Genomic DNA, 23,478 nt, shown 5'->3' with positions numbered 1-23,478 from the left:
TTCCACGTCAAATCTCCTTAACTGAACACAATTATTCTACTTTAAACTATCATACAGAAGATATTGAATTTTACCTGATTTGTGTTGCTTTAACAATAGCACACTCATGCAATTCTTTTTTAGTGGGTTGTACCTTGTACTTGAATAATAAGGGATCAATTGTATCTTTCTTCTTCCTAAAAAGAGCAAAGACACAAAATAAGTTAACAATTTGTTTGGGGGACTTCCCTGGTGGCGCAGTGGTTAAGAATCCGCCTGCCAATGCAGGGGACACGGGTTCAATCCCTAGTCCAGGAAGATCCCACATGCCGCAGAGCAACTAAGCCCATGTGCCACAACTACTGAGCCTGCGCCCTGGAGCCCATGCACTGCAACTACTGAGCCCACACGCTGCAATTACGGAAGCCCACGTGCCTAGAGCCCATGCTCTGCAACGAGAGGCCACTATAATGAGAAGCCCACTCACTGCAACGAGGAGTAGCCCTGCAACTAGAGGAAGCCTGCATGCAGCAACAGAGACCCAACGCAGCCAAAAATAAATTAAAAATTAAAAAAAAATTGTTTGGAAACATGATATTTTATATGAAATCTAGTTTCTAAGGACATACTATAACAGAATCTAATACATTTTAATTTTAATTATGATTTTATAAGTTACTGATATGCCTCACTATTTTATTAGCCAAAATAGCACAAAGCACTATTTTATGTTAGGTAGGTACTTTACTCATTCAATAAATTTTCCTTGGGAGAAGAAATTAACTCCAGATGAATAAGCAGACTATCCAATTTAGGTTAGATAAATTTATAAACAGCTCTTGGATTTACTTTTTTTTTTTTTTTTTTTTTTTGTGGTACGCGGGCCTCTCACTGTTGTGGCCTCTCCCGCTGTGGAGCACAGGCTCCGGATGCGCAGGCTCAGCGGCCATGGCTCACAGGCCCAGCCACCCCACGGCATGTGGGATCTTCCCGGACCGGGGCACGAACACGTGTCCCCTGCATCGGCAGGCGGACTCTCAACCACTGCGCCACCAGGGAAGCCCTTGGATTTACTTTTAAACCTCTTTTAGCTACGTAATCCAAGAGCAAAAGTGGAGATAATGTAGTTTACCCTGTTTCAAGAACTAGCAAAGAGGCTACACATTTAATTCCCACCCCTACCAATTTCTTATTTTTTCTTCTCTTTTGAGGGTATATTCATTCATTCATCCATCCATTCACTAAATAGTTAAGAGCCTACAATGTGCCAAATACTAAAGAATAAGGATTCACTGGTGAACAAAACAGAAATACAGTGGGGAGACAAACAAAATAGACAACAGGGTAGGTGGTAAGTGCTATGAAGGGAATAGAGTGCAGAGTGAAAGGTCTCTATTTCATATAGGGTGATGGTCCCTGATAAAGTGACCAGGTAGGCCTTCCAAGAAGTTGACATTTAAGCAGAGATCTGAAAAAAATGAGGGAGCAACCCATGAAAAAACTCTTGGGGAAATGAGTTTTTAAAGGAAGAGAGAAAAGAGTGTATAAAGGTCCTGAGGGGGAAGCATGCATGGTTTGCACAAGAAGCAGAATAAACAGAGAGAAAAAGAGGAAGATTCAGTCAGAGAGGCAGCAGCAGGGCCAGACTACGGGTTATCCTTAAGGGCTTTCAATTTTACTTTGAGTAAAGACACCAGAGGAGGGACTTCCCTGGTGGTGCAGTGGTTGGGAATCCACCTGCCAATGCAGGGGACATGGGTTTGATCCCTAGTTCAGGAAGATCTCACATGCCTCAGAGCAACTAAGCCCGTGTGCCACAACTACAGAGCCTGCACGCCACAACTACTGAGCTCAAGTGCTGTGACTACTGAGGCTTGCGCGCCTAGAGCCCATGCTCTGCAACTAGAGCGGCCACCACAATGAGGAGTCCGCACACCGCAACGAAGAGCGGTCCCCGCTCGCTGCAACTAGAGAAAGCCCTCACGCAGCAACGAAGACCCAACACAACCAAAAATAAATTAATTAATTTAAAAAGAAAAAAGACACTGGAGGATTCTGAATAATCGGGTGATAATGATTTAATTTACACTTCAGAAGGATCATTCTGGCTGGGATAAGGGGAACAGAGTGCAAACAGGGATACCAGTTAGAAAGCTAATGCAATAAAACTAAGTGAGAAAAATGTTGGCAGTACAGACTAAGAGGGTAGTGGTGGCAGTAGAGAGGAGTGGTTAGATTCTGGAAAAGCTGCCTCTGTGAATGCAATCCTATATGTAAAGGGGATATAAGTGGGGGTTATAGAGAAGAAAATGATATGAAAGGATGATAAAGAGAAGCATTGGGCAATTGGGTAATGAACGTAAGATACAGTCAAAGTGATATAAATACAGTACACACACTGCAGACAGTGCCAATCTATATGGATTTATATGATTTTTCTCCAAGAGCACTCAGCTGACCAAAGCTGTCAACTGACTAAATCTCAGAAACTTACAGAGTTTCTTTACTATATGCACCATAAAGTGAATAATAAAGGACAGAATGAATTTTCCCAGGTAAACAAAAGTGGAATGTATAACTGAATGAAGTGAGCTTCAATTGTTCTTGAGCAGCTGACTAGAATTAACTAGGTAAGTTTCAGTTTTTGCAAATTCTAAGGTGTTGTTGAACCATATTGTTTAGATGCATAGTAAACCAGTGTATGACTAGAAAGGAAGAGAAAAAATTATTTCAATGGGATATCAGTACCCAATCTGACATACATACATACTTACTTAAATAAATACATACATACATTCATACATACATACTTATTTATTTAGGCTGTGCCACATGGCTTGTGGGATCTCAGTTCCCCGACCAGGGGTTGAACCCGGGCCTTTAGCAGTGAAAGCATGGACAGCCAGGGAATTCATACATTTTAAAAATTATTAAAAATCACTTACCCATTTTGAAAAGAACTGTTTTGTGTTTCTGAATCATCACTATCACTGATGACAATAGTTTCTCCATCTATATTGCTGACATGTCCATTAGCAAAACCATTTTGGTGTGATGGAGGGAGGACTTCCAAAATCCTACACTGTAACCTGAAAGAAAATGATACATTTAAAACTGCAAATCATTTGATATTTTATAATCAAACATTTCAGAGCAATCTATTTTAAACAAATGAAAAGCAATTTTGTAGAAACTATGGCTGATTACTATAACCAATTTAATAAAAGAGAAAATCTGTAACATCCAATTTAAGTAAAGGTTAGCTACAATTTAACACAATACAAGACTATTTTAAAAGTCAATTTATCACAATTCTTAGCAAGTATATTCATCACTAAAGTTACTGTTTAGAAAATCAAGTACTGGCATAATATCTCATTATACAGATTAGGTCTTACAAGAGTTTTTCAAAGCATTCAATATTTTAAATTCTGAAATTCTCCTGATCATAACCTTTTTTATTCTCTTTGTACCTTATATTGTGATTTCTGATCTCTGGAAAGCTTCCTATTCATTAACTCTACCCTATTTTGGCTTCCCTTACCTCTGCCTGCTGTATCTGGATTTTATAGGCTGCAATTTCAGACTCACTCACCACAACCGAAATATTTCTCAATCTCATTTTTACTGTGCCAATTTTCAATTGATAAGTAATTTAGATTTGCTATAGCCATACAATGGAACATTATTCAGCAAAAAAACAGGAATGAAATACTGATGCACTCTATAGTATGGATGAACCTTTAAAACATTATGGTAAATTAAAGAAACCAGACGGAAAAGGCCATATAATATATGACTCCAGGGACTTCCCTGGTGGTGCAGTGGTTAAGAATCCGCCAGCCAATGCAGGGGACATGGGTTCGATCCCTGGTCCAGGAAGATCCCACATGCCGTGGAGCAACTAAGCCCCTGTGCCACAACTACCGAGCCTGAGCTCTAGAGCCCGTGAGCCACAACTACTGAGCCTGCATGCTGCAACTACTGAAGCCCATGCGCCTAGAGCCCGTGCTCCGCAACAAGAGAAGCCACAGCAATAAGAAGCCCATGCTGTGACAAAGTGAGAAAGTGGCATGGACATATATACACTACCAAACGTAAAATAGATAGCTAGTGGGAAGCAGCTGCATAGCACAGGGAGATGAGTTCAGTGGTTTGTGACCACCTAGAGGGGTGGGATAGGGAGGGTGGGAGGGAGGGAGACGCAAGAGGGAAGAGATATGGGAACATATGTATATGTATAACTGATTCACTTTGTTATAAAGCAGAAACTAACACACCATTGTAAAGCAATTATACTCCAATAAAGATGTTAAAAAAAAAAAAGAAGCCCATGCACTGGGATGAAGAGTAGCCCCCCGCTCACCGCAACTAGAGAAAGCTGGTACGCAGCAACGAAGACCCAACGCAGCCAAAAATCGATCAATAAATAAATTTTTAAAAATTAAAAAAGAAAAAAAAGAGGGAAATCCATAGAGACAGAAAGTAGACGAGTGGTTACAAGTAGTTTGCCCTTTTGCCTACATGTTTTCAAAATACATTTTTGCATTTACAGCCAAAACAGAATCATACAATTCCAGAAAGACAAACAGTATATTTAGAGCTGATTCATTTTGGGAAGCTGGTGGATTTTTACAAGGTAATTGCACTTATTTTCATTAGTGTACATTTTAGCGTATGCTTGCTTATATTCTCCTTTAGGAGAACATCTTTAGTATCCCCAACAAAGTCTAATATTGCTATTAGGCACAGAGAAAATCAGGACCATGGATTTCCTGCTAGGAACTTTGCACCATACACAAATAGAAGAAACTACTGGTTCCACAGCACCCTGAGGTTTAAGAATCAACAAAATGTAGACTATGTGGGTGAATCTAAAACTCTCAAAGCATCTCATCTTCTCCCCTCAACTCACTTCCTCTCACTCTGAGACTTATAAACATCCAATTAAAAGTATCATATATGGGGACTTCCCTGGTGACGCAGTGGTTAAGAATCTGCCTGCCAATGCAGGGGACACGGGTTCGATCCCTGGTCCAGGAAGGTCCCACATGCCGCGGAGCAACAAAGCCTGTGTGCCACAACTGCTGAGCCTGCGCTCTAGAGCCCATGCTCTGCAACAAAGAGAAGCCACCGCAATGAGAAGCCCGCGCACCGCAACAAAGAGAAGCCCCCGCTCGCTGCAACTAGAGTAAGCCCGCGTGCAGCAACGAAGACCCAATGCAGCCAAAAATAAATTAATTAATTAATAAAAAAGTATCATATATGACTCCTGAATAATTTGCTCCTAAAAAAAGAGTTGAGAAAAGAGAGAAAAGACTCAAATTACTAAAACCAGAAATAAAGTTGGAAAAGATTATAAGAGAATACCACAGACAACTATATGCTGACAAACTGGATAACCTAGATGAAATGGACAAATTCTTAGAAACACACAAATTGACTCAAGAAGAAATAGAAAATCTAAATGGATCTGTAACTCTTAAGAGGGTTGAATCAGTAATCAAAAATATCCCAACAAAGAAAAGCCCAGGACCAGATGGCTTCACTGGTGAGTTCTACCAAACTTCTAAAGAATTAATACCAATTTTTCTTAAAATCTTCCAAAAGATTGAAAAGGAGAGAACAGTTCTTAACTCATAAGGCCAACATTACCCTGATATACAAACCAGACAAAGATATGGCAACAAATATAAAGAACTCTTAAAACTCAAAAAAAAGAGAAAAAAATCCAATTCAAAAATGGGCAAAGAACCTAAATAAGACACTTCTCCAAAAAGGATACAAATGACAATAAGCACATGAAAAAAAATGCTCAGCATCATTAAATCATAAAGGGAATGCAAAATCAAAACTGCAATGAAATACCATTTCATACCCACTAAGATGGCTATTATTAAAAAATATGGGGGGCCTCCCTGGTGGCGCAGTGGTTGAGAGTCCGCCTGCCGATGCAGGGGATACGGGTTCGTGCCCCGGTCTGGGAGGATCCCATATGCCGCGGAGCGGCTGGGCCCGTGAGCCATGGCCGCTGGGCCTGCGCATCCAGAGCCTGTGCTCCGCAATGGGAGAGGTCGCAACAGTGAGAGGCCCGCATACCGCAAAAAGAAAAAAAAAAAAAAAAATATGGGGCTTCCCTGGTGGCGCAGTGGTTGAGAGTCTGCCTGCTGATGCAGGGGACACGGGTTCGTGCCCCAGTCCGGGAGTATCCCACATGCCGCGGAGTGGCTGGGCCCATGAGCCATGGCCGCTGAGCCTGCGCATCCGGAGCCTGTGCTCCACAACGGGAGAGGCCACAACAGTGAGAGCCCACAAAAAAAAAAAAAAAAAAAAAAATATATATATATATATATATATATATATATATGGAAAATAAAGAGTGTTGGGGAGGATATAGAGATATTGGAACCCTCATGCATTACTGGTGGGGATGTAAAATGGTGCAGCTGCTGTGGAAAACAATATGGCAGTTCCTAAAAAAATTAAACACACAATTATCATATGACTCAGCAATTCCCCTTCTATGTATATACCCAAAAGAACTGAAAATAGGAACTCAACAGACACCTGTACACCAATGTTCATAATGACATTATTCACAATAGCCAAAACGCAGAAACAACTCAAGTATCTATCAACAAATTAATAGACTAACAAATGTGGTATATACACATACAATGGAATAGTATTCAACCATAAAAAGGGATGAAATTCTGATACATGTTACAACATAGATGAACCTTGAAAACATTATGCTCAGTGAAATAAGCCAAACACACAATAAAACAAATATTGTATGAATCCACTTACATGAAGTATCTAGAATAGGCAAATACATGGAGACGTAAAGTAGAATAAAGGTTACCAGGGGCAGGAAGGAGGGAGAAATGGGGAGTTATTGCTTAATGGGTACAGAGTTTCTGTTTGGGATGATGAAAAAGTTCTTGAAATAGTAGTGATGGTTACACAATACTGTGAATGTACTTACTGCCACTTAATTATACACTTAAAAATGACTACAATGGTAAAGTTCATGTTTATTTACCACAATTAAAAAAAATTTTTTTTGTCCTAAGAGTAAATCTGAAGAAGGCCCAATTACCAAGCCTACATTGGTAGCAAATGGAAATGGTGTCAAAAGAACTGCAGGCTAACTTTTGCCTCTGGCTGATAGAAATAAACCAGTGTTTCTAAAGAGGAACAACTATAGGAAATTATATCAGGCAATTATGTAGTCTAATGGTTAAAAGGTTCTGTAATTTAGTGACATGAACTGCACGAAAATAAGGAAGGAATCAATTGGACCCACTTTTGAAGGGCCTAGGTATGACATCCAGGGATCATATGGCTCAGGGTTCCAGGAGGTGATAAAGGAAGCTTTTCAGTGAACCTGTGACAAGGTTCTTCAAGTTAGAAAAAGAGAGTTTTCACTTGGCAGAGTCCAGGTGAGTGTCCCTAAGTGGCAGTAGTGGTTGTCATTAGAGAAAAAGTAAACAGGTCTACGCTGGGCACAGGAACGGTTGGTGTGGTGCCTAAAATGGTCTGACAGTCCATTGAAGGGAACAGTCTATGATCCCAGTAGGGCCCACAGAGCTACAATAATTTAAGAACTAATTCATTTTAAAACTAACAGAAAATTAACAGAAATACAATTCTCTGATAGAGGAATAAGGGAGAAGGAAACCAGTACAGCTTAGAGACATTGTCTATAATGTAGTAAATGTTTTATATATAAATTATCCTAGTTATTTTCAATGCTACTATTAACTTTGTACCACACCCAAACCACAGGTCAATTCTTGCTAATCTAATCAAGGCTAGGCCTCTCACTGGTGCTTAGCTAAACTTCAGTTAACTGCAAAATGTCAGGTCAACACGTTCTAACAGATTTCCAAAGAGACTTCGTCTATGTCTTTCAAATCCACTTGCTACAATTTCTTGGTCCTAGGAAATCCAAAGAAGATTGGGGGGTGTAAAAAAAGGTTAAAGAATCACGAATCAAGACCCAGCTAGTGGGTCCTGGAGAGTACAGAAACTCTAAATTAATGTTATGCTCCATTCTTTGAGGACAGAGTGGAGGCTGACAATCAAAGAAAGGTCCTTATTATTATTAGCGTTCCTGTGTGCCAGATAAGTATATCACTTTCACATATTTCTCTCCTCATATCAACTCTGCAAGGTACACGTTTTTCAGTAGATGAAATTCAGGGTCAGAGAAGTTAAAGCATTTGTTTATGGTCACACAACCAGTAACAGTACAGCCAAAACTTTAACTATTTGGCTCTGAAGCCCATATATTTTCTAATCTTCCACTCTACTACTGGAGTTGAGGGGTAACACAACACTATATTGACTCAAGGGTATTTCAGAGCTTTAAGTCCAGGTAGTCAAGAGCCACTTTTGGAGCCTCTCCAAAACACATTTCAAACTTAAACATGTTTCAGAGTGAAAGCAAGTCTGTGGAACAGCAGCAAGCACAGAATGAGGCTAGAGCAGAAGTTAGCCATAAATTCCTAAGAGTGAACAGCTAAACATGGAAATAACCTTTTATGAGAATATTCTGGAATGGTATATATATCTCCCCACAAACGTTGTTTCTGTTTTAATAGTCATTTAACAATAGTTATAGTTCAATTTATATCTCAAAATACAAATTCATTAAAACAAAAGCAAATTCTAGAATTGAAATATATGCAGAGTATTTACAAGGCGTTTGGGTAGAAGATAAATAATTAACAGCAAAAGGAAAGAAGAATAGAAACCTGGGGAGACCTACTTGACATAAAAGGACTGCCCCTCTCTGTTTGGGTCTCTAAAAATAGAATATGCTGAATCTGTGGCATGCTTCACATCTGCTCACCTGTGCTGCCTAATATTAACCTTTTATTTTCTTGTAATACAGGTGCCAAGAACATTTATTTTTAAAATGCTATGCTTGAATAATTACTTCAACTTTATAGGTAGAAACAGAGTAAACCTGCTTATTTTCAAGTTTAGAGTTAAAAAAAATTCAAGTTAAGGAGGTTAAGTGATACCTCATTTTAAGTGGAGGAAACTAGACCACTCAACAAGTCTGCCTACTTCAAACAGAAAGACTGAATTATGTTGATTACTTGTCAGTGGGGAAGAAGCAGTCAGAAAAAGTTGCTTTGTTTGTAACCTCTCACTTTTTAGACAAACTGATCAGAGCAGCTCAAAGAATGTTTCATTTTGAACTGTTCTGAGACTCTTTATGGACCAGAGAACCACACCTTATTATTTCTCCAGTTGGCATTTGACCTATTATAAGCCTAAATATCATAAGACAACTAGAATCATTAGATTCTTGCTAAAAACTAAATCTGTTATTAAAAGATATATATAATACAAATAAAAATCTTTGGAAAGAAAATTCTAGGTATAAGATATATGGGTTAAATCCTACATATCTCTAAAGTTTCAAACATCTGGATATTATCAGTATACTGTTTAAACTCTTCAGTATTCAAAATTATCATCTTAAAGCCACATGAGTTAGTTTGGTTAAGGTATCAACCAAATGAAAGCCTCACCAAAATACTTTAAAATTCCAATTAGTGTATTTAAATTAATAGATATTCAAAGTGTTTGTGGTCTCAGCTTTATGTTGATCTGACATACTGATGCCAACAGAGATGATACCCTCGTGAGGAAGCAAGACAAACACACACAGATCAGAGAAAACAAAAACATGAAATATAATGAAAAGCCACCACAGACTTAGCAGCAAGTGACTTCTGTTTCAAAATGATAATAGTATTTTAGAACACTTAACTTGGCCTCAGTGTGAAGGATGGATAGGAAAGGAAGAGAAGCAGGCTTCTTGCCTTTCCTCTATCTTGCTGCCATCCTGAACAAGGAAAACAATGGTCACAACCTTGGGATGACAGAGCAGAAAATAGGAAAAAGCCTGGGTTCCTGACAACTTTGTAGACCTGCCCTAACACTACAACTTAAGTACTTAGTTTTACATGAGAGAGAAATTTCTATTTTGTTAATGCACCTAAAATTTTTCCTATTATAGGCACCCAAGTCAAATTCCAGCTGAGGAAAAGCAATATAAGCAATCTATTAGGTATACTAGGTATTTTTATTAAACAGTAATCAGTTTATAACCTGATCTATGTTAAATTTATTTTGAGTCAGAGTACTGCACTCTTCAACTCAGCCAAAAATGCTGAATAAGATTTTCAAACTTGAAAGTTACTGTGTCACTGGCAATACAGATTTTTCAAGTCATATTTGTTTCAGAAAACAAAGTCTGAAGTAGAAAAATAAATTTAACAACCTATGATTTGTGGGTGAGGCATAAAAGAGCAATGTGAGGGATCCCTGCAGTGACAGAAATATTCTGTACCATGATTAATGTCAATATCCTGGTTGTGATACTGTACCACTGGGGGAAATTCTGTATTATTTTACAACTCTATGTGATTCTACAGTTATCTCACAATAGAAAGTTTAGTTTAAAAATGCTAATGATAAACATTAGGAAAATATTAACTCCAATTAAGAGCATACATTTCACATCACGGGGGGAAAAATCAATAAAAGATGAAAGTAATGTATAGGTATCACTAAAAAGCTACAGTAAATAATGACATTGTAGTTTTGGCAGGATAGCCATACAGCTCAATAGAAGGGAGTCCAGAAATAGACCCAAAATTCCACTTATATTCATATTCTGGAAGGGGCAAAATTATAAGGACAGTAAACAGGTCAGTGGTTGCTAGAGTCTAGAAGGTGAGGGTAAGGGGTGACTACAAAGAGGCACAAAGGCCACTGGAGGGAGTATGGGTTTGATCCCTGGTTGGGGAACTAAGACCCTGCAAGCCACGCAGTGCAGTGAAAAAAAAAAAAGCGCACAAAGGAAGGTAGTAAAAATGTGTGATGGGTTACACGACTATGTATCAAAAGTCAGAGTCAGAGCTATACAATAAAAAGGATAAATTATATCATAAGAAAGTAATATACTTTAAGCCTTATTAATTTAGACTACTTAGGATAAAGGCCTATCTGAATGTAAGTTATTTAATTTAAATTATCCTTTAACTTAAAAGTAAAACATTTATTCCTTTTCTTAAAACAATATATACGAAAATGGCTAACTGAAGTAGGTCTACTTGTTAGAACTTATTGAAGTATAGATGGGTCCCGCTATACTTATCAGAAGACTAGCCAGAGAATTCTTTGTAATGCAAAAACTCCATAAAGGGAGTCCTTTTCTATAATTTGTTTCCATTTCAACTATAAACATAATAGCACGTGGGATCCTCCCACACCGGGGCACGAACCCGCATCCCCTGCATCGTCAGGGGGACTCCCAACCACTGCACCACCAGGGAACCCCATAACAATTCATATTAAAATCCCTATTTTTCATGGAAAGAAGTTCAATATATTGGTGTTCTCTCTTACAACGTGAGATAAACAAATCAAATAAAGTCAGATGATTTCTGTACATCAAAATACAGTGCATAGGGCTTCCCTGGTGGTGCAGTGGTTAAGAATCCGCCTGCCAATGCAGGGGACACCGGTTTAAGCCCTGGTCCGGGAAGAGCCCACATGCCGTGGAGCAACTAAACCCATGCGCCACAACTACTGAGCTTGTGCTCTAGAGCCCGCGAGCCACAATTACTGAAGCCCACGCGCCTAGAGCCCGTGCTCCACAACAAGAGAAGCCACTGCAGCTAGAGAAAGCCCGCGCACAGCAACAAAGACCCAACACGGCCAAAAGTAAATAAATTAATTAAATAAATTTATTTTAAAAATACAGTGCACAAAAAATAACTACAAGAATTTGCAAAGAAATTATTATATAACTAACAAATTAAGATGACAAAATTATACTTATTACTTCCTGCATTCTCAAATTTTTTGAGCTGGAAGCTCAAACAAAATAACCCAAATATTTTCTATTATCCTTATGGTCAATAAGCATTCTTAATATGACAACAATGAAATCAACATGCTGACTGACTGACTGACTAGAAGTAGATAAAGAAATATACAAAAACATCTTTATAAAGATAAACAGTAAACATCAGCCCATTCTAATGGCCAATCACAGCAAATTATTAATGGAGCACTAAATTAATTTAGCATTACAGTACCTTTTATTCATTCTATTTCAATGTTAGTGATATATTCACTAGCCACAAGTAAGACTTACCCTATGCCCTTTTTTTGCAGCTTTATTGAGAAATAATTGACATATATCACTGTATAAGCTTAAGGCATACAGCATGATGGTTTGATTTATACATATTGTGAAATGATTACCACAATAGGTTCAGCTAACATCCAGGAACTCATATAGTTAAAAAAAAAGAAAAGAAAAAAAAATTCTCCTTGTGATGAAAATTCTTAGGATTTAATCTCAACAACTTTCCTATATATCATGTAGCAGTGTTAACTATAGTCATCATGTTGTACATTACATCCCTAGTATTTACTTATAACTGGAAGTTTGTACCTTTTGACTACCCTTCCTCCAATTCCCGTCCCCTCTATGTCCTCCTAATGTATTTATCTTATTTAGTCCTTCATTAGTCATTCATATGTATTTTACTTATCTTTGCCCTACAAATTCTATTCCTACTACCAACGGACTATATAATGCTTGAGAACAATAAGTACTAATGCTTTTCTCATATTTGATTATCTGCTTGCATCTAACACAGTGGTTTTTCAGAGAAGATACTGAATTTAATTGGCTAAAACAAAAAATGACTCAAAACTATCCCATCAAGATTTATTTTCTTTACAGCAATAATCAGTATCTGAAATTATCCTGATTTGTGTTTTTCTCTCTTGAACTTGAATATAAGTCCCTAGTCCTTGTCTTATTCACTACCCTCTTCCCAATATCTACAATAGCACTGAGCACACAATGTTTATTGAATGAATCACAAAAAATTTGGCTTTGTGTATACTTTTAAGTACTAAATCAGAATATTCCCTACCACCTCTAAGAAAAAGTCATAAGGGGCTTCCCTGGTGGTGCAGCGGTTGGGAGTCCGCCTGCCAATGCAGGGGACAGGGGTTCTTGTCCCGGTCCGGGAAGATCCCACATGCCGTGGAGCGGCTGGGCCGGTGAGCCATGGCCGCTGAGCCTGCGCATCCGGAGCCTGTGCTCCGCAAGGGGAGAGGCCACAGCAGTGAGAGGCCCGCGTACCGCAAAAAAAAAAAAAAAGAAAGAAAGAAAAAGTCATAAGTAATTGCATTTTTCATCCCTGGAAATTGTGCCAAAAGATAGAAAAACAATAAATAAATAAAAATTCTGGGACTTCCCTGGTGGTCCAGTGGTCAAGAACACACCTTCCAAAGCAGGGGACGCAGTTCGATCCCTGGTCGGGGAACATGCCATGGGGCAACTAAGCCCGCATGCCACAGCTACTGAGCCCATGTGCTCTGGAGCCCCCGCGCCATAACTAGAGAGAAACCCGATCGCCCCAACAAAGATCTTGCATGCCACAACTGAGACCCGATGCAGCCAAATAAATAAATAAAAATACTTTAAAAATCCTATGAAGGGCCTCCCTGGTGGCGCAAGTGGTTGAGAGTCCGCCTGCCGATGCAGGGGATACGGGTTCGTGCCCCGGTCTGGGAGGATCCCATATGCCGCGGAGCGGCTGGGCCCGTGAGCCATGGCCGCTGAGCCTGCGCGTCCGGAGCCTGCGCGTCCGGAGCCTGTGCTCCGCAACGGGGGAGGCCACAACAGTGAGAGGCCCGCATACCGCAAAAAAAAAAAAAAAAAAAAATCCTATGAAAAAAATACATTAAAAAAATTCTATTTTTCCCCATGCTTGCAGTCACCTTTTGTTGCCACTAGATAGCATTCTTTCACCTGCAAGCAAAATATTTGAAAAGAAGAAAGCTTAATCAGCTCAGAATGCAGAAGTAAAATAATTAAGGCACCCTCTGATAAGCACAGTGGTTAAAAATATAAATAGCAGGAGAACCTGTTTAAATGAAGGAGCTTTTTTCCCTTTGAATCAATGATCATAAAATGATGCTGATTTTCAGACACTCAACAATATGGATCACTCAGAGTGAATGATCAAAAGCTTAATCTAACCACATTATATACAATCCTATGTTGCTTCACACTTTGACAGAAATTATAAAATGTGCAAATAAAGTGAAAAGTAAATAGTGAGTAATCAATAAGTACATTCAATTTATAATCTTTCAATCCTGCTTAAGGGCTATCTTTTAGTATGTCTTTCACACTCATTCCGCCCACATAGAAGCACTGCTTGTGCTTGATAACTTCATCACTTGTGACCTTGGGCAAGTTTTAGTTAATTAAGCTCTGTGTATGAACTCCTCAACTGTAAAATAAGCAAATGAGTACCTATCACATATGGCTGTTGTGGAAATTAAATAAGATAGTATAAGTAAAAAGCTTAGAACAGTGCCTGGCATATAATAAGCTCTCAAAAGTTTACTGGTATTGTCATCATCTCCCTAAAATGACATATAGTGAACTCTGAAGAACAGTGACTGTGACGTAAGAAAATTAGGGACTGGCTACAAAAAAAAGATGAGTCATCACAGCTGGCAGGCTCTTCACTTGCCCCTGACAAGCACAGAAGGATCTAACATTTACTGAGTGCTTTATGTGTCAGGCACTATGCTGGGCTCCTGAAAAATATTAACCACTGTGCCAGACTGTTGCAGTTATGGCCCCCACTGAGTCACGGGCCTCCTTGATCCCTCTGCCCACACATTAACTCTGGATTTGCTCATGTGACTTGCTTTGGTCAATGGAACACTAGCAAACATCGAGCAAGCTGAGGCTTGATATGTGCTTGCACATAGGAGCTTTGCCTTCTCTTGCTGCTGGGAACTCTATTCCTACCCTGGGAACAAGTTTGGATTGGCCTCCTGAAGGATAAGAGGCCACATGAAAATACCCACCCGTCTGAGGCCTCAGACATGTCAGTAAGGCTAGAGTAAGTGACCTAGACAATACAGCCCCAGACAATAAGAACATTCCAGCCCACTATGGAATCATGAGACTATTGATTTAGGCCACTAAGTTTTGGGGGTGGTCTGTTATGCAGCAAAAGCTAACAAATACAACCACTATATGAATGTAGATATTACTTGCTTTACAGATTAGTAAAGAAGATTCCCAGAACTAGTAACTCAGTTTGGCTCCAAAGGCTTTTTCCACCATACCAAGCCACATCTACATGCTATACTCTGAGGTTCTAGATTCAAAGGGTATCTCTGGGGACTTTATTCTTTAACACTTATTTCAGCAGTAATCTTTCCTCTCTACCAGGAGTTAGCACACTATGGCCAATGGGCCAGATTCAACTCACTGCCTGTTTTGTGTGGTCTACGAGCTAAGAATGGCTTTTACATTTTTAAATGGCTTAAAATAAAAATAAGAATATTTTGTGACATGTGAAAATAACATGGAATTCAAATTTCAGTGTTTATAAATAAAGAATTACTAGAATACAACCATGCTCATTCATTTATTGTCTATGGCTGCTTTTGCACTATAACAGCAGAGTTGGCTCGCTGTGACAGAGACCATATGGACATCGAAGTCTATAATATTTTCTATCTGGCCCTTTATTTTTTAAAAAGTGTGCCAACCTCTACTTGGAATTATTCTCTTGGGATATGTTTTTGAGTTAAACAAAGGATTTTGCCTGGCCTTTAGTGATGAGCAGACTTTTTTTGTACTTTTATCTCTCCTTTTCCTTTCATTGAAAATTATTTTAGCTTATGTCATTTCTCTTAGTTCTCTTTTATCTTTGGACAATCTCTGAATTTGTCTAAGAAAGGCAGATAACCCCATTTTATTTATTTATTTTTTTGAATTTTATTTATTTTTCTATACAGCAGGTTCTTATTAGTTATCCATTTTATGCATTTTAGTGTATACATGTCAATCCCAATCTCCCAATTCATCCCACCACCCACCCCCCGCCGCTTTCCCCCCTTGGTGTCCATACGTTTGTTCTCTGCATCCGTGTCTCTATTTCTGCCCCAGATAACCCCATTTTAAAAATGGTTATTCAGAACAACTGTGATCTTATATTGGCCGAATGGAACAGACCATAAAGGAGGTAGGAGATGATGTAGGAGAGAGATTTTATTCAGAAGACCTCTAACTTCCCAGACCTGAACCTGTGTAATAACCACGTAGAAATGGACTTCCCTTTTATTCCTAACAGGGATTTCAGGACAGAAGTAGCTATACATAGTCTTCTCTCTTTTGTGAGATTCATCTCTAATATTCTCCTGCCATAGTGAACTAAGAACTTCAGGACTACTACTAGTCTACTTCACCATCCTGCTGCTAACCAATTCAATGAGACACAAATTGAAGTAAACATCGTTTTCCTTTTATAATAGAAAAGAAGTGAACCTCAATTTACTTGCCATCCCCCTTTTTTTTTTTTTTTTTGCGGTAGGCGGGCCTCTCACTATTGTGGTCTCTCCCGTTGCGGAGCACAGGCTCCGGACATGCAGGCTCAGGGGCCATGGCTCACGGGCCCAGCCGCTCCACGGCATGTGGGATCTTCCTGGACTGGGGCACGAACCCGTGTCCCCTGCACTGGCAGGCGGACTCTCAACCACTGCGCCACCAGGGAAGTCCTGCCATCCCCCATTTTTATCACTTTTCTTACTACAGTAAGACATCCACAATAAAGACCTTAAGTCCTGGTAGAGACTCAGCTGACCCTTTGCACTTGGTATTAGTGCAGAGGATCAATAAAGAGGTTGCCATAGAAACCAACCACCCTCCTCCAACATTTACCATTCAAAGACTTTTGAGAGGCATTAGGCAGATCCTCTTAATGGCCAATGCAAATTTGAAGGTCCTGAGAACACTGAAGAAAATGAATACATTTGTATGAGATCAGTCTAAACTTCACTGAACTATTTTGTTAAGAATAGAGCAGTTGAATTCATACAGAAATATTTACAACAGAAGCTTTATATGTTATTTGAATTAAACACGTTTAGAAAAACAAATTCATTTTCATTTATTTTTGTGGCTACTTAATAGGGATTTTTAGGATATAAAAAGGGTTTCCCAGGATGGCCTCCAATTTATATTATTATACAAGTAAATAAGGATTCTAAATTTTAACTGTTCAACTTGCAACAACAATCCAGCAGTCAGTCAGGCTGTAAGTCTGGGTCTCTGATACACACAACAATATATATCTAAAGAAGACTCTAACTAGGAATTCCAAAGAAAGAACAGCTGTCCCAAATAGCCTTTTTTTTTCTATTAATAATTATATCATCAGCATACTAGGGTCATCAGGAACTAAAGACTAAAACAACAATTTGAGGATGTTCCTTAGGACTGACCTAGGCTAAGAACAAGGAATTTTGACCTTAAAAGGGCAGTAGTATAAGCTGACCAATAGAAAGCCTTCTATTTGAAAGAACTATAATAAACTTAATTAATATATGTTGTTAAAAGTTATATATTATATCTGCATCTAAATAAGAAGCCTTCCTCCTCAATCCCTTCTACTAATTTATATTTTTCTCTGTCTTCAAATTTCTAGTCAAATAACCCTTTTCCAAAAACTTCTCCTTGGATTAATCCCACCTGGATCCACTCACTGATATCCAAGCATGTATGTTTAAATCAAAATAACTGTACTGTTCCTCACTTACATCTTTTATGTTCATCTTATCTCCTCAATATATTTAGTATTTCCCTTTGTCCTCAACATTAATGCATTTTAATTAATTATGATTCACTAATATCATTTAGGTTAGCAATACAAAAAAGAGCTCAAAGATTAAAAAGTCCATTTTCTCATTTCCAATTCTAATATATAATAAGTACCCACTCTCTATATTTTAGGTTTTTATGCTAATTTTCTTTTATTCATTAGACTAAAGTGCTTGAAGCATTCCACCAATGCAACATAGAAAGCCACAGGGAATATACCTTGATATCTGAATAGATAAGAGCTCCAGGTGGCTGGTCTCTATTTGATGCCAAAATTGATATCAGTTTGTAAGATTAAAAAGAATTTCATAATCTTCATTTTACAAGGCAGTTCTAAAACCAATACTGAACTGTAGTATCTTATGCTTCTTAACTAGATAGCATTTCTAACTGTTAAATCTAAATAGTATGGGGATAATATGTGGGAAAATCTAGCTATCAGTGAAACTCCGGTGCAAATCCAATTCTGCTATTGTATTGATTTAACCTACACTGGAGAAAAGGTCTGTCATTAAGTCATAGGTCAGAGATTATGTGGAAGAAAACGCAGTTCATTATTTTCAAAGAGCAAATTCACACAAGGCTAACAAAAGGAATAACTTTCTCCATCCTCAGAAAAAGGCAATATTCCAAGTAAGCTTTTTAGGAACACACAGTTTAGTGAGTTTATGCAAAACCAATTAAAAATGGTGCATGTGGTTTTCTAATGTAAGAAGACATCCAAATCATTACTAAGTGAAAGAGCTACTTTTTTTTTAAATTAAGTGTAGTATAGAAAAAAAGAGAACTATGCACTAATTTTTTGACTGTGGTTATCTCTGAAAGGAGCATTTGGGAAATGCACTCCAGGCCTTTACCTTTTACTTTTCTCTCCTGTATATAAAGTTTTATAGGAAAAAAAAAGCAGATTTTTAAAAAATTATAAACTTCAGCCTTGATAAGCAGAGCATATAATTTTTTTTAATTTAAAGACTTTGGTTTTTTAGAGCAGCTTTAGATTCACTGCAAAATTGAGAGGAAGACAGAGATCTCCCATATACTCCCTGCCCCTGCCACATGCATAACCCCTCTATCAATATCCCACACCAGAGAAGTAACACTTGTTAACAATCAATGCACCTATGTTAACACATCATTATCACCTGAAGTCCATAGTTTACATTAAGTTTCACCATTAGTGCTGTACATTCTACAGGTTTGGACAAATGTATCCATCATAGTACCACCGGGTATTTTACACATCCTCTGTGCTCAACCTGTTCATCTCCCCTCTACCCCATTCAACCCCTGGCAACCACCGATCTTTTCATTGTCTCCATAGTTTTGCCTTTTCTAGAAAGCCATATAGTAGAAATCATACCATACATATCCTTTTCAGATTGGCTTTTTTCACTTAGTAATATGCATTTAAGGCTTGTCCATGTCTTTTCATGCTTGAAGGCTCATTTCTTTTTAGCACTGAGTAATATTCCATTGTCTGGATGTACTGCTGTTTATTTATTCATTCATCTACTAAAGGATATCTTGGTGCTTCCAACTTTTGGCAATTATTAATAAAGCTGCTATAAACATTCATGTGCAGGTTTTGTGTGGACATAGTTTTCAACTCTTTCAGGTAAATACCAACAAACAAATAACCTTTTCAAAAATTCTGGGTCACCCATCAATATCATGAGAATTAAAATGAAAGCATCTAGCACACTGCCTAGCATACAGAAAAAGTTCAATAAATGCTAGCATATTTTTATTCTGCAACGTTTTCTAACGTTACCAAATTATATACTGAGCCAGGCCAGTATAGTTTGCAGTTAATGTTTACTCTATCTCCTCCTTTGCTATAAGGTGCCACTTCTTGCTTCTGTCAGTATATCTGTTGGGTTGGCCAAAAAGTTCGTAACATCTTACAGGAAAACCCGAATGAACTTTTTGGCCAACCCAATACTTTTAGAAGTATCTTCTCACCTGCTGCTTCACATTTCCTATGAATCTTTCAGCTCCCAGAACATCTTGACTGTGCTTATAAAACGTCTGAAAACAAGTTGCCCAAAGCCTACTTTTAACTAAAAAAAATTACCAAATATACAATTATATTCTGACTCATTTTTAAAAATCCTTTCAAACTCTAGTCCTTTCTTTACACTGAATGATGACTCAACAGTCCAAAATGTTTTTTGTTGCGTGATTTCTACCTCCTTTTTCCTGATTCAATTCACCAGTTCTAGGGCTGGGGAGAGAAGATGAGTTTATCATGCAATTATTTGAGTTCTAATTCACCATCCTCCTAATCCTTTATTAAACAATGGTTATCAGGCTTGTCAAAAAAAAAAGATAAAGTTACTTGAAACTTGGATGTCTTGAAAACTACTTGTGTAGCATTTTTAGAAGATCACATACAAATGAGGGATGATTGTCTTCAAAAACAAACAACTATGTCTTTCTAAGACACTGATATTGTTAACTATGGGGTTTCTGCTCAGAGTTGCAACAGAGAAACTTGATTCCAAGTTACAGTGTCCCAGGCAGCTACTGTAGCCTCACATCACTACTGGCATATCCGAAAAAACAAACAAAAACAAAACAAAACTGCATGACCACCAATAAACATTCAAATACTAACAAGACACCTACATCAAAAGGTAATATTGGGACTTCCCTGGTGGCGCAGTGGATGGGACTCCATGCTCCCAATGCAGGGGGCCCGGGTTCGATCCCTGGGGAGGGAATTAGATCCCACACCCATGCTGCAAATAGGAGTTCGCATGCCGCAACTAGGAGTTCGCATGCCACAACTAAGGAGCCTGCCTGCAGCAACTAAGACCCGGCGCAACCAAATAAATAAATATTTTTTAAAAGGCAATATTATATAATACAGCTTTTAAAAATTCACATTCATTGTGTCATTTTACCCTGTGAGGCAACCCTGTAAGGCGGGGGGTCCATTTAACACATGAAAAAAGACTAACACTTAAGAGTTTAAATTACTTGCACAGAACCATACAGCTAATCACAAACGGCAGAATCCAAAATCAAGGACACAGTGATACTGAGAAAGAAATAATTTTGTAAGTCAGCCCTATCTGAATTTAAATCCTACAGTTTACTACTTGTAAGATTAGAACGGACGCTCCATGACTTTGTCTTGTTCACTGCTGTATCTCCAGTGTCTGGAACAGTGCAAGTATCAATAAGTAACAGGTATCATTAAATACATGGTAAACAACTATCAAAAAAAACACAACTTCTTTGGATCTCTGTTTCCTCATCTGTAAATAGAAACTGTAAGTCCTTGTCTCATACCTGCTGATATAATGTATATTCAAAGCATCTGGTAGTTATTTAAGAATTAACAGACCTGACTACCAGTTTAGTGTTTTCTTCACAAGACCAGCCATCCTCTCACTTTTCCCATAGGCTCCAAGGAAGCAGCAGAAAACAAATGGCAGCATGATTGGCAGGCAAGCTGGTGGTAATCAGGATGGGGCATGTAAAGAACTAAACTGGTATGGTTCAGTCAAGTAGTCTGCTGTTCTCTTTACTTCATCTGCCATAGCAATGACAAAGGATCTTCTAGAAGAATCTGTCTGCAGATTGCCAATTTCAAAACAGAAAGTCTTGGTGGGGAGGGAAGCACCTAATCTATACGTGTAAGGTGCAAAAGGAAAAGAGGGAGGGATATCTAAAGGTAAATGAGACAATAAGAATACTGAAGTGAGAAGATCCAGAGTACCCATACTGAAATAATTCAGCCTAAGAATGCGCCCATCCACTTCTCTGTAACATAGCATATTCTTTCCAGTAAATCTAATCCAGTAATTCTAATGGATGAAGAAGTCTTTAGGACCACTGCTAAGTTCTGCCAACACAGGTAGAAACAAAAGGTATATGTTATTGACAAGTGGCACAAAAGTTAAAAGCAAAGGGAAATGGTGCTGCAAATGGTACCATAAAGAATGTGAGGGCTTCCCTGGTGGTGCAGTGGTTGAGAGTCCGCCTGCCGATGCAGGGGACATGGGTTCGTGCCCCGGTCCGGGAAGATCCCGCATGCCGCAGAGCGGCTAGGCCCGTGAGCCATGGCTGCTGAGCCTGCACGTCTGGAGCCTGTGCTCCGCAACGGGAGAGGCCACAACAGTGAGAGGCCTGCATACCGCAAAAAAAAAAAAAAAAAAAAAAAAAAAAAAGAATGTGAAAAGACAACTCACAGAATGGGAGGAAATATCTGCAAACCATATATCTGCTAAGGGACTTATACCCCAAATCACAAAGAACTCTTACAACTCGGTAATAAAAAGATAAATAACCCAGTTTAAAGATGGGCAAAGGACCAGAGAAGACATTTTTCCAAAGAAGATACACAAATGATCAATAAGTACATAAAATGATGCTCAACGTTATTAGTCACTAGGGAAATGCAAATCAAAACTACAATGAGATACCACTTCACACCCACTAGGATGGCAAAATTAAAAAGACGGACAATAATAAATTGTCCATACATATAGCTTGATGAGGATGTGGACAAACGAACTCTCTCATACATTGCTAGTAGGAAGGTAAAATGATGCAACTGCTTTGGAAAAGTTTGGAGATTCCTCAAATGCTAAACATAGAGTTACCAAATGACTTAGCAATTCTACTTCTAGGTATATACCCAAGAGAACTGTAAACATATGTTCACACAAAAACTTGTACAGAAATGTTTGTAACAGCATTATTTATAATTGTCCAAAAGTGGAAGCTCAAATATCTATTAACTGACAAATGGATAAACAAAATGTGATAGATCCATACAGTAGAATGTGTTTATCAATAAAAAGAAATAAAATACTGACACATGCTACAACTCAGATGAACCTTGAAAACATTATAGTTAAATGAAAGAAACCAAACACAGAAAGGTACATACTTTATGATTCCACATATATGAAATGTCCAGAATAGGCAAATCCACAGAGACAGAAAACAGATTAGCAGTTGCCAGGGGCTGAGGGGAGAGTGCAGTGGGGAGGGCCTGCTAATTGGTACAGGACTTATTGGGGTCATGAAAATATTCTGGAATTAGTGGAAATCATCATATAACTAAAACCCACTGAGTTGTACACTTTAAATGGGCAAATTTTACAGTGTGTGAATCATATCTCAATAAAGCACATTTAACTTAAAAAGCAGAGGGAGATGTATGTCCTGTGGAAGCAAATTCTTCTAACGTCACATTCTAACTTTCAAAGAGTGGAAAGTGGGAGTAGGAGCACAGTCATCTCATACTGTGGATCCTATGGATCCCATGAAGATAGTAAGTGCCTGCTATTTCTCAGCCACTGGGAGAAATCCACTGAATTCTCTAAATAAGTCCTGTAAGGATAAGCCTCAAGCCACAGTCAGATACAGAAGCCACAGGAGCCTGCAGATAAAAGTCAACAGGGATACTGAGGAAACTCAACCTGGAGCTTCTCTCATCACCGAAGCTGGATTTGCCCTAGTTGACCCCCTGAGGACGCCAGAACCTTATCACTAGCATCATTACCTCAAAACTGAACTCAATCCCAAAGTTACACAAGCAGATGTGAAGCCAAAAGGGACACATGTTCCTTGGGGTCTAGAGCACTTTCCAAATGAAAAACATCATGCCAAGTCCTCTCCTCATATCAGTGTAATAGAATAAGAGTTTACAAGCATGACAGAGCACCAAAAAAATCAAAATGGAAAAAGATGGACTCTTTTTACGTGTCATTTATTGAATACTTGCTGTGTGCATG

At 38.5% G+C, this 23,478-nt stretch overlaps 1 protein-coding gene across 1 annotated transcript in view; it reads right to left on the bottom strand.

Moving 5' to 3' along the window:
• BAZ1A (bromodomain adjacent to zinc finger domain 1A) overlaps positions 1-23,478 on the bottom strand; it is a 97,125-nt gene that overhangs the window by 57,922 nt on the left and 15,725 nt on the right. The window contains exons 3-4 of the mRNA XM_060096320.1: positions 2,925-3,068; positions 75-176 (exon numbers count right to left, since the gene is read on the bottom strand). Of these exons, the coding sequence (XP_059952303.1) occupies positions 75-176; positions 2,925-3,068 (246 nt within the window). The remainder of the gene's footprint in view (positions 1-74; positions 177-2,924; positions 3,069-23,478) is intronic.

Source organism: Mesoplodon densirostris, chromosome 4 (assembly GCF_025265405.1).
Source record: "Mesoplodon densirostris isolate mMesDen1 chromosome 4, mMesDen1 primary haplotype, whole genome shotgun sequence".
Taxonomy (NCBI): domain Eukaryota; kingdom Metazoa; phylum Chordata; class Mammalia; order Artiodactyla; family Ziphiidae; genus Mesoplodon; species Mesoplodon densirostris.
This window is presented reverse-complemented; position numbering and strand designations above follow the sequence as displayed.